Genomic DNA, 15887 nt, shown 5'->3' on the forward strand with positions numbered 1-15887 from the left:
TTGAGAGTTCTTTCTTACATGTGTTTTTCCCCCCTTTTAACAGTACTACCGTATTTAATGAACTTGTCTACAAACAGACGAAAATACCTTCACACAATCAAGAATTGGTATATGAAGGCCGGCGTTTAGTACTAGAACCTAGCAGACTGGCACAAGTTTTCCCTAAAGCCACAGAGGAAAATCCTATAATTGTAGTAAGCAGAGAAGCTGTAAACGTCATAGGATTACTCTATGAAGAAAGTATGATGGAATTCTTATTTTTTATTAAAACTTAAGCATTAACATATTTTAGTTGTATTAAATGTGTAACTCTTAAAAGCTATACTATTTTATATATGACTGTAGCAATTATTATTTAAATAATAATAAAATAAGACTTTTTTTTTACTGTTGTATCCCAATATATTGCATCAATGTATTCTTAAGTAATAGCCACATCCAATCCTATCTAACTTTTATTGAGATAAGTCAGGGTCCACTCAGGGCCCATCTGATGTGGGCAAAATTTTAATTCAGGTTTATTTGGAATGTATCAAAGTCAAAATTCTATTTTACTTATAGGATTACATGTGTAATCAAAATTACACATTTTTCACTGTAAATTAATTATTGAAATAGCAATGAGTTTTTTTCGTTTCATTTGAGAAATTGTGTAGTTCTGAATTGGTACAATGTTCAATCTTCATACATTTCAAAAAGGATTCTTAATATTTACTTTGCTTTTTGGTACCATTCAGAGAATTTTCAAAATAAAAAATAAACAGTTCTGAAAATACAGCACAATACTACAGTAAAAAGCAGAAATTACATAAAATAAGCAAAAGGGGCATTATTTGTGATCAAAATGGCAAGAAGGTAAGTGCTATCTTCTGATCCAAGCCCTGTTCCTCTAGTATCTCAGTTTTGTTACATATATATACAAAAGTGATAGCATATGCTTTGTGACACTGTACCTTCCATCTTACAAATTTTGACAGATACAATATCCTGAGGCAACTCCTTATCACACATTCAATTTGAAACGTAACAGTATTACTTAATAGAATGTAAATGAACTTTACAAATAAGGTAGAACTTATAATAATACGGACATTTCTGTTGACAAAGAAATGGGTACTAGTGAAAAGACTTTTCACCATAAGATTTTCTTTAACAAATTACATAGTTATAAGAGGATTAGTTAGAAAAATATATTCTACTTATAATGAATTCATTCTTTCCCCAAATCACTCTGACTGTAATTTTTAATTTTCTTTTTTAACCTTCTGTCCTATTGCAGTTTTGCTTCCTAAGGTTCATCAACGTTATGACTTGGATAGTGATGCAAGTATGGCGAAAGTAAGTATCTCAGTTAATTATAATTACATGTATAAGAATGAATACTTCAGAGCCAGTGTGGTGTTAACGTTGCTGGGCTGGGAATGGGGAGATCCAGGTTTTAGTTCTCCCTTAAGCATGAAACCCAGTTGGGTCACTGGGGAGCAGGCATTCCTTCTCAGCCCTTATCAATGTGACAAACAAAAGTTCCTGCTGAATCATGCTTTTTAAAAACTTCACTGTAAGAACTAAGTGAGTGCAATGCAAAGTAAGCAGATCCCGCAACTAAGTGAGACAAACAAGAACAGCTACATTTAGGATGTATAGGAGGGAAATAAATTAATGTTATTAAATGCAGATAATATAGGGTAGAATTGTATAAGTAGTAATTTTATTAATGATTATTTAAAAAACCTTAATGATGATATAATAAGAATTTGCTTGCCTTATACCTTAATCTGAACTTCTTTGATCTATTACCATTCATCTTAGTAATATACATAGTCTTCAAGTTATGTTTACTTTTTGCTTTTTCCAGAGCTTGTATTACAACTTTCTAACTTAATACAGAAACTTAACTGATATTTATTTATGCTTGGTATTTGGTTTAGTGGATTATATTCCCATTTACCTCGTGATCTTATTTCATCCCAAATATTACATTACCCTATTAATAAAATTACTGTAGCAAATTATTCACTAATGCATTTTATTTGTTTTTTTCTTACAGGTAGTAACAGGAGTTGTATGTTATGCCTGTAGAATTGCCCGAGCTTTACTGCTTTATCAAGAGCTCATGCGAAAAGGAATCAGATGGTTAATGTGAGTGATGCTATTGATCAACTGTGCTCATTGTCATTCCTGTAGGTAACAGCTCTGACTCTGAATAATTAAGTAAGAGTTGGAGGTATGGGAAGAGTCCATTGGCGGCTAATACATTCAAATAAATGAATAAATATTCAATGTGTGTTTTTCAGTGACTATATGAAACCCTGGTTAAGTCAGTAGCCCATTTCAAAATGCTTATTTTAATTGTTAAAGATTATATGATGCCATGCCCATGTACTTGCAAGATTATTTTTCTGTATCAAAATCAACATGCTCTATTTGTCCCTCAAAAGACTGTTTTGGATCTCTACCCAACCAGAGTTTAAGGGAATGAGGGCCCAAATTACTCTCTTGAGACAAGGAGAGCCCTCACCTTACATGCATTTTGCAAAGCTGTGAAAACTCCATTCTAATATTCTGTAGGGTTTGACAGTGGTTCTGAGTTGCTTCTAAGTTTCTATTGTATTTGATTATATTTTATGATTATGTAATCAGCTGAGTCACGAACACTTTGGAAGATGTAGAAATATTGTAATAAAGAATTATGTGCACTATTCATCCAGTTGTAACCAAACAGGTGCAATAATGGATGATAATACTTCATACAAAGTAGGTGGTATTTATATTGATTAAATTTTCCTGATGAAAGGAAACAAACAAATCAAATACCTGCTAATAACTATCAGATTCCATATATATTTATAAAGTTTAGAGATTAAAGATTCAACCCTGAGCATATTTCTTTCAACCCACTGTTAAGTTCTAGGCTCATAGCAATATGCATTCCTTTTTCTATTCCTAATGAGAAAGATGAAGGAAAGTAAAATTATTCAATCAGAAGGCCTCTTCTCAAGGCATCTGAAGGGATTTTAAGTGACAGTTCCCCAAGAATTAGTTCTTCTTTAGCTTCCTGTAGAATTGAAGAATGGGCTTCTTTGATAGCTTCTGTGCATGTGCATAAAGGAAGGAATTTGGGACTTTGGCTCCATTCACTGTGGACATACAGCCTCAAATATCCCTCTTCATAACTGATATAACCTTTAAAATTAAAATATATATATTGTCAGAACATATATTTATCTCACAATATAAAATATTAAAATAGTTGATGTAATGTGGATGCAGAATAACGATTCTTGTGCTATATTTAATATTTTCAATTTTAATGTTCCTAATTACATCAATAGTACTGGAGCTTATTACTTTAGTATATTAAAATTAGGCAAATCAAAAATATCTTTCACGTTTCTTTTTGGGGCGGACTGAAAAAGCTGATTGAATGTTTGTTCTGGTAAATTGTTGCATTTGAGGATCAGAGAAAAAAATTAATGAGGAATATAATGGCTTGAACTGATAATGGTAGTATACTTCAGTGTTCACAATACACAATTCTTAAAGACTTATGGTGGGAGTACAGCAGTCTGCAAAAATCCAAATATGTGTCATGTATGAAAAATGATACACTTGTTCTTTCTTGAATCTGGGATTGTTTCAACAAATTAAAACTGAAAGGAAACTCAAGCTGAATATTCAAAAGAATGTCTTGATATTAAGAATGGTTAAGTAATAAAACTTAAGTAGTAATAGAATAGTACAATGGAGATGTCATACAGCAATCGGACATCCCTTTAGCTCCAATCTCACTGAGCAGGAGATTGTACTAGATTATCCAGGTCACTTTGTGTTTGTTGTATTCTTTTAATTCCTCACTCCCTCCTCCTCTGGAGACTGGTGATAGGCATTTTAATTTTTTCATAAGACCAAGAAAAAAGTTCATGATGCTTTCATCTCTGTGTCTGTTGATTCAGTTGCTATGTTTTCTAGTGAAATCATCAAAGAAGAATATAATGAAACATTCCACAAAAAGACAGAGGTTGTTATCAAGCTGGAATGTTGCAATAGAAATACAGAAAAAGCTATGAAAATGTGAGTATTTTAGGGAGAATTCGTCTGCATTGCAGTTGTTTATTTTTTTAAAGCAAGAAAACTGAAGTGCTACTCTTGACCACACAAATGCAATACTAGCTAACTGATTATAAAATCAGTGTAATATCCCAGAATTGTATGGTTGGAAGGGTTCAAGGATGCCATCCAGGCCTGTTGAATGCAAAAATCCAAAATAAATCATTCTCAAAAGATGTTGGTCTAGTCTTAGCTCAAACACATCTAATGGAAAGTCAACCACTTGTCTGGATAATCGGTTCCATTGTCAAATTTCTATTCCACTATTGTTGATATTTTTCCCCCCTGAATGTTTGGTTAGATTCTTCATCCTTTAGTTCTATTATTCCTTGCCTTAAACGCTGATATGGTAGAGAACAGATCTTAACCTTCATTGCAACATCCTTCCAGATATTTAAACAAGCTATCGTAACTTTCTTAAATATGGGCAGATTCTTCAGTCTTTCAAGGAACTTAGTTTCTAATTTATTCTTGTTGCCCTCCTCTGGATGATGATGATGATGATATTGTCATTGTTATTTATTATCCAATATTTCACAATTGAAGCAACACGCCATGTTGTCCTAAAAACTGGCCATGGCTAAAGGAAGTCTTATGGACTGTTTGTGTAGGAGATGACCAGGCTGAGTCCGATGTGTCTTCAGTCATGAGTCTCTTCACGTCCACAAGAGATCTAAGTCCAGCCCACCCTGAATTCCCATGATTCTTATCTACTGCCATTTTGCTTGGACCATTAGTAGTTCAGATTCTTGTAGAAAGTTTAAGCTTGCAATAAATCTTTATAATAATTTGAACTGCCTGGATCCCCTTATTTCCCTGGTGCTTGACAGTTTGTCGACAAATAATTCTAAGAAGAAAGATCTATGAACATACATCTGAACCTACAGACATCTCCCCAGTATCTGTAGATGCATATGTATATCGATAGTGGGTTAAGCATGGTGGTTGTGCACTACTATAGTGTTTGTTGCATGATAAATCTATTTTGACCTGATTTCTAATGCAATCAAAACAATTATTTTGAGTTGCATTTTGACGCAATATATTGTTTGTTTTGTTTTGTTTTACTTTTATTAAAGCCATGTTTACATAATTGTCCAGGTTGTAGTTACTCAAGTTGAAATCAGAATATTTGGAAGACACAAGCTTGCTGACAAAATTTATGGAAAAAGCTTTGAAACTAGACAGCATCAGTGGAACATGATCATCACATGGAATTCAGTGATTTATTTTTTATTTATTTGTGTTTTGGAAGTTTTGTGAACCAAGAAAACTTGAGCCAGAGAAGAACAGAATAAATCATGGCAGATATTATTTCAGTAACACAATGATTAATCTGCTAACATAAAATATTGAACTAATATTCAGCAAAACTGCTGCTTATGTCTAATGAAATTTCTGCACGTTTTTTATTGCCAAATTAGAGCCATATATAACTTGAGCAAGACTTTTTAAATAATACTAGCAATAATACACACACACACATGAATTTTTCTAATTAGATCCAAAATTATTATTCAAGAATGTGAGATTTAAAAATGTGATATTGTAAACAAAATTATAAACCATTATTTATTTTGTGTTTGTCTTCTCTTTCTCTGAACAGACACCAAAATCTGGCACCATCAGAAGTGGATGACATTTTAGACATACACTCAAAACTGTTACTGGTAAAACTTTATATTACAATATTCTAGTGCACAATAGAGTTTCTCCCAAATTAGAGGAGCACTGAAATTTACTTGCAAAGGATTTTTTTTAGTTTTTAATAAGTAAAATAAGTTTACACAGATTTGTATTTTTCTTGGTGAGAACAATAATAATGTATTGTTTATAGCACTTATGCAAATTTCAAATGTATAATTTGCCATATAAGAAATACCATCCATACCTGTAGATGATAATTTTATAAATAAAATTAAAAGAATGTGAAATAGCTCTTGATGTCGAATGAATTGTCATTATCTATACCTATAAATATTGAATCAGTAGAATCTATTACTATTAGCTAGTATTCAGTTAGCATTATCTAGTGTTGCTAGTGTTACATAAGATGGTTTAAGTCATATCAGTTTTTGAAATTATTATTTTCCAACTCCTTTTTTAGGCTTATAACTTATTGCATACTTATAACATCGATAACCATATTGACTCTCAATGCACATACAGATTCCCCTACATATATTAGTATTAACCAAATATAAATGTACATATTTACAACACATACTAGACATGTACCACAGACATTTTTTCAGTCAAATTATTTTTGAAATATTTTTACTTCTAGAATAAGTTATTTAGTTTTTACAAGATACAGTTTTGCTGCTGACCTCTGGCAATAGTCCTATATTCAGCTTTTTCTAGTTCCTGGGATTTCTTGGTGTAAATGTTGCAAATTATAAAGTTATAAAACACACACACACACATACACACACACACACACACTAGCTGATGAGAGCTAAAGAGTTTGAAATAGCTATACTAGTCTCCCACTAACTCTTTGTCAGCCACAAAAAAATTGAATTTACAGTGTTAACAGTATGTGACGTCTGCCTGCAAAACATGCTCCTAGATTGGAGCGAAACGCAGAACAGATTGATTTATCCTATACTTGGTAGACTGAGTGCTCCAGCCAGCACATAGATATATATCCTCCCTGGTTTCTGCTGACAGGAGTGTGGGGAACCTATGGCTCAGAAGGTTAATACAACTGCCTAACATGCAAGCTGCCCAGGTTTGAATCCCATCCTATAGTTATATAGTTATAGTGTTATATAGTTATATATAGTTAAATTTGTTGTATTTTTGTAGCTTTCTAGTTCTCAAGGAACAATAGAGACCAGTCTTCAGGATATCAAAAACAAGCTTTCTCCTAGTGGTTTACTATCTGACAGCTGGACTAGCCAAGATGGTACACATCCAAAAGATAGAAAGTTAGTAGAATTTCCATTGAGTTTTAATTGTTTATTTAACTTTTAAATTCTGGTGTGAATCATTGTTTAGAGCAGAGGTGTCAAACTCAATTTCATTGAGGGCTGCATCAGCATTGCGGTTGCCCTCTGGGCCGGGTGGGTGTGGCCAGGGTGGGTGCAGCCTACTGGGTGGGCGTGGCCAGCTCTACATCGTTCGTGTCAAGGGTGCCTGTGGGGGCCTGGGCAGGAGTGGGATAGATCTGAGGGTCTCTGGCAGAAGGGGATGGGACTGGGGCAAGTGCCAAGGTATGGTCCACTGGAGGAGCCTCACTGTTCCTCTCAGGCCATGCGGGGGGGGGGTTATGGAGCTAAGACTGAATACGTTTCAGCATAGATGGCCACCACAAAATTGTACATTGGCTCCCAGCTGGCCAGGGCCAAGGCAGAGGGGGCCGTTCTCTCACTGTTTCCAAGATGGCTTCGTGGGCCACATGAAACCACTTCGCGGGCCGCATCCGGCCCCCGGGCCTTGTGTTTGACATGTCTGGTTTAGAGCATAGGAGGACTTTCAATTAGAAGCCAAAATAGTGCTTTGGAATGTACAAGGAGACCTTTTGGGTGCCCTGCCATTTGGTTGGAGGGGGAGGGGGAGGGGGAGGCTCTGGGGAGAGCATTCTTTGTATGCTTCCACTTTGCTGTAACCTCATGGGAATTAGGGAGGGGGATCATCTTCAGACACAAGATGGACTTCCTCTCAGCCAGTTCCAGCCTGACTCCAAGGTCGCTGCACCCTGAGAATGGCCCATTACCAGGCTTGTACCTCAGCACTCTCAAAAAAACCTTGCAGCAATACATTGGCTGCCAGTGGACTGGTCAGGGGCATTTGGGTTTTGGAATGGGAGGAATAGCTTTGTGCTTTGCGTGGGACTGTTAGATTCTGCTTGTCTTTATTGCAACCACTTTCTCAGTAAAAGTTCATTTGATTAACGTTATGGAGTCAAGAGTCGTGCTTTCCTGAGAGGATCAGCTTGGGTAGGTACTTACAGACATGTTTGAAGCTTCTTAAAGGAGTTGTTGCTTTTCCTGGGATTGCTTAGTTATCTTGAACAGTTGCTGAATGTTTCTTGGAAAAAATATATTTTGTTTAAGTTGCAGAAACTGCCAGTTTCATATCCCCGCAGCTTAAAGTCATTGTTTGCCTTTGAATTAAAAGCATTGCACAACAGCATTATCTTTATCTTTTCATTTTATTCTGTTTTCTTGTAGCCCAGAAAAATTGCAAGTCCTACTGACTTCCATAACTGATATTTATTATCAATTTAAAAAAGACAAAGCAGAAAGAAGTAAGTGGTTTTAAACTATTTTTGTTTTTGTTTTAGCTTCAGTTAATTGCAAAATATCCTTAAATTTCTGGGTTGACTTGATGGGGCAGAAATTCTGAAAGCAATTCAGAATTTTCTCTTGAGTAGAAGTGCAATTCCAATAAAGAACACTATTGAGAATACCATATTGTCAGGAAAACAATGGCCATGGAATAAATCAACTCTGAGTTTTCAATTGAAATAGTATACGTGACCAGATTCAAACAATCATATTTGAGACACATTAAGGAGAGACCCAGTCTCTTGAGAAGTCCATTATGCTGGGTAAAGTGGAAACAAAGAGAAGAGGAGAATCACCAGCAAAATGGGTGAATTAGATTATAATAGCAGTGAATACACCATTAAAATCCCTAAAAATCCAAGTTAAGGACAGATCATCTTGGAAAAAGTTTGTGTAGACACAAAGAGTTCACCCCAACTTGCTGATACTTAACCAGTATATTAGTAAGAAGAGTTTAATTGCGTGAAATAATTTCTTGGCCATCCAATCTGATTTAAATGGTTCCTTCTTTAGGACTTCCTTATAATGAAGAGCAAATTCACAAATTTGACAAGTAAGTCTATTTGTTTTATAAGGATTTTATACTTGTAGTGTACTATATTTTTTTTGTTTCTTGTCTTCAACAATATAATTGGGGGAATAAGTTCTGTGAAGCTAGGGATGAAGTGACAAGTGGATGCCTTTGCTCTGTGTAATATTCCTTTACTCAATAGCCTTTTATACTGTGTCCATATAAAATACAAAACATATATAAGGAATGTACATGTCTATTGATGTATGCAGAGATTAGAATGAGTCCTCTGTATTTTACAAATCTAGGTCTACAGAGTTTTAAAAAGAGTGATGGGGGAAAAATACAAATCAGCCATTGAAGAAAAAGCTGGCTGTTATGCAACTCTGAAGGTTTAGAAGTCTTCATATACATTAAGATTTATTAAATGATAAATTATTAATGAACTTAAACACAATGGTTAAAAATTCTTTAACTGGAAAATATTAACATTCTAAAACATTCAACCAAACAGGAAAATGATTAAAATATTCTTAAAAGCTTTTTGTTTCTTTGAGTTTTAGAGCAGGCATACCCTTTTTCATGTATTAATTTATACCTTATGTATAATCAAGAAGGGCACAATCGATCTGTCTTGAAAGATCCAGTAGTTCATACTAAAACAATTTATAGCCAACCCATTATGATGAGTTAATTCAAAATAAAGCAGTGCTATTTGCATTAATTTGAATCTAATGGAAAGGACAGACTATACAACATATTAAAATACGTTACTTGACCACATTGACCTAATGTATTCTCTCTATATACAAGAAGGTGAATTGCTGAAATATTTCCTCTTTCCTGAACTTTAGCTACATGCATGTTCTATAATAAATTTGGAAAATTAGTACCTTAAAGCATTCTGATTCTTATTTCTGGGTGTTACAGGCAGAAACTGTTTTTGCATGCCACAAAAGCCATGACTCTGTTCAAGGAAGAATGTCTCAACAAATATGAAACCTTCTTAGATAAGGCAGAGGATTGGATGAGGCAAGTTGCTCCTTTTTTTGAGTAATATTTAACATTAGTGTGTTGTATTAAAGCAACATATTAACAAAAGTTATACAGTACTTTCATATAAATTGTATTTCTTTCCAGAAAGATGCTTCTTCTAAAGAAACAGTTACTAGGTCTTAGAAAACTATGCTTTGATATTGAGGAAGAGGTGTCCAAATACCAGGACTATGTAAACGAGGTGATGTTCTTCTTAATTATTCAAAATTAATAATAGCCTTTTCCACTACACCTTGAGTTTTTATTGTATGCATTACAGACCACAGTACTGACTTGATAATTTTGCTCATCTTTTGTTACATGAAATGTTAAAATAAAGAAACATTTAGCAGTGTTTTAATATGGAAAAATATCCAATCATTACTACACTGCATTTTTCTATAATGTAATTGGGGAATGAGCAATTTGCTTGGAAATCTCAATAACATGACTAGGATCAATACTTGAATTAATAGGCTATGTAAAACAATAGTAATAATCAGTGATAAGTGTCTAGTGATATCACCAGAGTAGAATACTTTTGTATCCTTCAAATCCAGTGATTATTTATAGGAAATAAATGTTTGTAATATGGTGGTTTTATCATTTACATGGATTTATGTATTTATTGCAGTTAGATGAAACATTGCCCCATAAGATGCTAGCTGCTTCCAGTGGGATCAAACATACATTTAATCCAGTTTATCCCAGTTCAAACACTTTGGTGGAAATGACTCTTGGGTAAGAATTTTTATTTGAACAAATAGGAAACTTTTATATGCTTTCATTATGATTATGCCAAAGTTTAAACTGATTGATCTTGCCAGTTTCACATGTTCTATGTCTGGAAAGTCTGTTCTCTAACCTCACTTGTGATCTGTTGCCACCTGGCTTGCGACCAGTTACCTGAGGCATCATCTTCTCCCAGTTGTTTCTACTCACCCAATCCAGTTTGGCAGGAATGTCTGCTGGTGGGGACTAGGAGGTGTGCCTTTTTTGCCATAGTGCCTACCTTCTGGAACATTCTCCCTTCAGAGATTAGGATAGCCCTGATCCTATTCCCCTTTCATAAGACCTGGTTACATGCCTGCCATGGGGTCCAAGTATTTTAACGGCCCTCTTTCCTGATTGTATTAACATCTATGGTTATAATTTTTTCTCAGCTGCTATATATATTTATTTTTTGTATTGTGTTTGTACTTGGTTTAATTGATTGTTCACCACCCAGAGTCATCCTTGTCTGAGATAGGTGGTCATAGAAATTGAATGAATGAATAAATAAATAAATAAATATTATAGTTACCAGATTAATTTGCATTGCAGAAAAAGAGGTGGGACTGACTTTAAACATCTGGGAGGGGGGTTGTCCAGCAATTTGTAGAGAATTGCACTCTGTCATCTTGCAAATTATTAAATTATTATCTAGCCTATCCATTTTAATAATAACACTCAGATGAATAAGGATAGTGGTTCAGATTTTATGGTTTCTCCCCCCCCCAAAAAAAAAAATCACTGTTGTATATGGGCATTTATTTTTTTCATATCTACTTTTCCTAAGATGCTTCTACTACAGTGTTCAGTGAATAATATCAGAAATATTCCATAATTATTTTATTTATTATTTATTTATTTATTAATTTTTATTTATTAATTTGTTTATAGTATGAAGAAACTGAAAGAAGAAATGGAGGGTGTTGTTAAAGAATTAGCTGAAAATAATCATCTTTTAGAAAGGTTAGTTATCCATACCACGCTGTAGCATATATCCAGAGAACTGAGAAGTCAAGATTTCCAGGGAATTATCTGAATGGAATGCAAAACCACAAGGGGAGAGAATTGGATGAGAAATAAGGCTGTTGGAAAAGACTTAGAGATATTTGGAGTTTCCCCAGATGCTTGAGTAAAAGTTTATTAGGACAGAGTATTTCTGCATAACATTCAGAGTAGTTTTCCTCTACCAGTAGCTCAATAGGTATGCAAAGAAACAATGGGTTAAATTGAGTGAGTATGTAGCCTCAGGATAGGCAACCACAGGTTTTCCAAAACTGCAATTCTTGTAATCTATGTCTGTTATCTACAGTGATACCTCAGCAATCATCGTTAATTGGTTTCGGGAGGTACAATAAGTACCAAACAAATTACGTGACTTATCATCTGACCGTTTGTTTTTACTGGGAGGGACTTTCTGTCTGTCTCTTTTCCTGTCTTGGTGACTTCCTCAGCATAGCCAACTTCCTGTCTGCCCTCTGTGGCCATCTTCCTTTTGCAGCAACCTTCCCTGCATGGCTGACTTCCTGGCCATTCTCCACAGCCGTCCTCTTCTTCCTATTGTAGTGTGTTAAGTACCAAACAAACAAGTACCAAGGCAACATTTTTACATCAAAATGCGTCGCAGACTCAGTTCAATAAGTATTGAAGTAGTTGAGTACTGAGGTACCACTGTATAACCATTGCTGTGTCAGTTATGTCTTACCAGAATTGTAATTCAAAATATCCGGAAAACACTAGATTGCCTACTACAGGCTCATTTGGTACCAGCAGTTTTTTTTTAAGGGGGGGAGGCTGCACTCACGTTAGGCTATTCATGGAAGAAAAATAGTTTGTAAATCATGTGTCAGATGTAAACAACTGATTTCATAGATGTGTCCAGGTAGTTTTTTTGATAGTGGTTTGCCACAGCGACCTTATAGGGCATTTTTTTACTTTACTATAGCCCTGGGATTCTTTGACTCTCATTCAAGTATTAATCAAACTTTGCCTTACTTAACCTTTGAGCTAGACATCTCATAAATATCAGTGTTTTGTAAACTAGAAATATATGAATCAAGCGCAGTTCAATTTGAATTCAAGATTCAAAAATGGCAAGATTTGAGTCAAACAAATGTTGACTCAACCAAGTTTTAAGTATATGCTATAATGAGAAAGTTCTCTGCAGATCTTTATATTTTTTTGACACAATGGAATTTTTGGGGGCAAATATAGGAGAAATAAGGAAAGAATAGACCAGCCTCCAGAATGTCAAGCAAAGAGCTTAGAGACACATTGTGCAAAATCAATGCAGAATGGGTCAGATTCTAAATAACAACAGAAACCTTTTTTAAATATAAGATCTTACTAAAATTCAGAGAATGTGCCTTTCATTGACTAAATGCTTTTTTAGGCTGCTCATTCACTGACAGTATTAGCCTCTTTCATGACTGTTGCACAAGTTGTATGTGCAACTTTTATTTAAAAGAAAAACATTTAAGATGTATGTTATTACTATGACAGATACAATACACTGACATAAAGAAATGGTCTGTGTTTATACACAAGTGTACTATCTCAGACCAGTTCAGCCTAAGACAAAACAGAGAGAAAAATAGTCGAAAGAGAACAGGATGGTTTATTTCTAAAATTGTTGCGAAGAACATAAAGGGAGGATGAAGAGCAAAAGAAGCGGAAGCCAGCAAAACCCAGAATTTGTACTGTAAAGCAAAATAGATTGAAACTTAATACAGAATAGCAATAAAATGGATGGATTGATTGATGGAAATATAGAATGTCACCCAAGGAAAATCAAGCTGGACTTTTTAAAAAAACAAACCTTTCTGAATAAATTTTAGCAGAGAGAGCAAACAACGAAGCAGCATTGTCCCCCCCAGATGTTCTTAACAGGCAAGGTTTGTTGAAGGGTTAATAGTCATGGGCATTTTGCTTATGGCAGAATGGAGATTTGTGGAAGTCATCAAATAACTTTTCCCAATGTTGTTCAAATGTAAACAGAATGTTTAGAATTCTTCAAAGCAAGAAACAGCAGATAATCCATCAAATGTCACAGCCTTTACCATTTTGAAAGCATGTTATTTCTTTCAAAGTTTTGCATCGCTTTAGATATTATTTTATTTCTAAACTTGGGATTACATCTCTAAAATAGTCTGAAAGCTAAATTATGTAATATTTAGTGTTACCTATTGGTAATAACTGAATTGTGTTTTTTATTTAGGTTTGGTGCTTTGACAATGGATGGTGGCCCACGAAATGTAGATTGTATGTAGCTATATATTTACCATTATAGCTTTATTGACTTTGCATAGCAAGAACATTTATATGCAAAAAGAATATTCTCTATTTGCATTTCCCTCAGTATTTAACAGAAATATGTAAATATGTATATATTGTAAATCTATAGACTTTATGTTTTGGTAATGTTAAAAGTAGTTTTAACATTTTCCATAACATCAAGGTTTTTCCTATATAAATATGTGTAGCAGCATATTGTGATTCTGAGTACACTGACACAATATTAAAAGTTCTCCTTATTTCAGTTTTATAAGTTACTGGAAAAATTGTGGCCTTTTGAACTATCATGTTCTTTAAAAAATAATGTGGGTTTCCTTTAAATCACCTCAATAAAATCTCAGTAATGAGATTTTCCCATTTTATTGTGAATATATATTTATCACCAGTGACAGTCATATCTTTGGATTTTTAAATCATGCCTATTCTAGATTATTAAAATTATAATTTTTCTAATTGGCACTTAGAGTTAATTCAGCCTTCATTTGCTAAATTGCTAAATCACAAGTGAATTGCAAACTTGTAACATTTTTAAATTATTTTCTTTAAGACAACACTCTATTTCAAATTCAGTGAATCATGTTAATTTTTCTTGTTAAAATGTTAGTATGTGTTTTGAAATATAATTTTAAATCCTACCCCTAACATTATAATATGCAGATTCATAATAAACAGCTTTGGTATAGACAATATATTGATTCCGATCATTCAAACATTCTAATAAAATATTAGAAAATTGTTTCCTTTTTTATTACAGTCATACAGGTAATCCTTGATTTACAACTACAGTTGAGCCCAGAATTTTAGTTATAAGTCATTGCAGTCATAGGTCTAATGACCATGTTAGATTTTGACGTCTTTATGATGATTGTTAAATGAGTCATTGCAATCATTAAGTAAGTCGTGCAGTTATTAAATGAATCATATGGTTGTAAGTCCAAATCCAATTGATCCAATGGGCATTTTTTTGCCAAAGCAAAAAGCATCATAAAACTTGTTCATGTGACTGCAGGATGCTGCAACTGATTGTAAATGTTCCTTATCATGTGACTAAGAGTGCTGTGGCAGTCATAACTTCAAGGACAGATTACATGTAATTGTTTTCAAGTCCATTGTAGCTTAACAGCTGTTAAGCAACTAGTCGTAAGTCAAGGACTACCTGTATTAAGATTAAAACAGAGGTTTGCACAAATATGTTTCATGCAGATGCCAACATATGGAGTTGGATTCAGACAGCATGGTTATACGTGCTTAGAACTAATTCACTGAAAATACTGGGAGTTTACTAAGTCTTATAGGAGTTGATTCTGAATAGGTCTAGACTTTAGTCCACAAAAATATTTGTGGACTTCCAGTGATTAATTCTTGCAGGCCAACCAAGCCAAGCTAATGGCATCGTGTTGACTTCAGCAATAACTTGTTTTCCTGTTTGTCAGGTATCCAAGGCTGGTATATCAATCTGTTTTGAATCACTTCTGGAACAGACTAGCTAATTTGACACTATTTCAGAATTTGGTGGCTTGAAGCTTTATGCATATTCTATTTTTTTCAGTGAAGCTTATATAAAAAGCAAAATAAAATAGCTAATTTCTATATAGATGGGCACTTGGCATCATAAAGTTAAGTAATACAGGGAAATTATTTTATTATTATATTTTTAACTTATTCATGGTCTCCTGGTTTCTAACCTTATGCCTCAACATGATTGAACAGAAGAAAAGGTATAATAGTTATATTATATAATTATATACTTATATAAAAGTATAATAGTTGCAACATTCAGTGCAATTATGACTGTTATCTTTGTGTTGCAGCTAAATATATTTGTGAGTGAATTATTTTTCAGCACTATAGTATCTCTCTCCAAAGTTATGGCATGC

General features: G+C 34.0%; 1 protein-coding gene across 1 annotated transcript in view; it reads left to right on the forward strand.

Annotated features, from left to right (window-relative positions):
* Positions 1-14695, forward strand: part of TBK1 (TANK binding kinase 1) — a 29195-nt gene extending 14500 nt beyond the window's left edge. Inside the window, exons 8-20 of the mRNA XM_015820809.1 lie at positions 44-240; positions 1280-1338; positions 2048-2139; positions 3970-4071; positions 5714-5777; positions 6919-7040; positions 8286-8362; positions 8916-8955; positions 9844-9949; positions 10058-10150; positions 10583-10689; positions 11611-11682; positions 13934-14695. Of these exons, the coding sequence (XP_015676295.1) occupies positions 44-240; positions 1280-1338; positions 2048-2139; positions 3970-4071; positions 5714-5777; positions 6919-7040; positions 8286-8362; positions 8916-8955; positions 9844-9949; positions 10058-10150; positions 10583-10689; positions 11611-11682; positions 13934-13985 (1183 nt within the window). The 3' untranslated portion in view covers positions 13986-14695. The remainder of the gene's footprint in view (positions 1-43; positions 241-1279; positions 1339-2047; positions 2140-3969; positions 4072-5713; positions 5778-6918; positions 7041-8285; positions 8363-8915; positions 8956-9843; positions 9950-10057; positions 10151-10582; positions 10690-11610; positions 11683-13933) is intronic.
* The last annotated feature ends 1192 nt before the right edge of the window (positions 14696-15887 follow it).

The sequence above is a fragment of the Protobothrops mucrosquamatus genome, unplaced genomic scaffold, assembly GCF_001527695.2.
Source record: "Protobothrops mucrosquamatus isolate PMUCROS unplaced genomic scaffold, P.Mucros_1.0 scaffold_156, whole genome shotgun sequence".
Taxonomy (NCBI): domain Eukaryota; kingdom Metazoa; phylum Chordata; class Lepidosauria; order Squamata; family Viperidae; genus Protobothrops; species Protobothrops mucrosquamatus.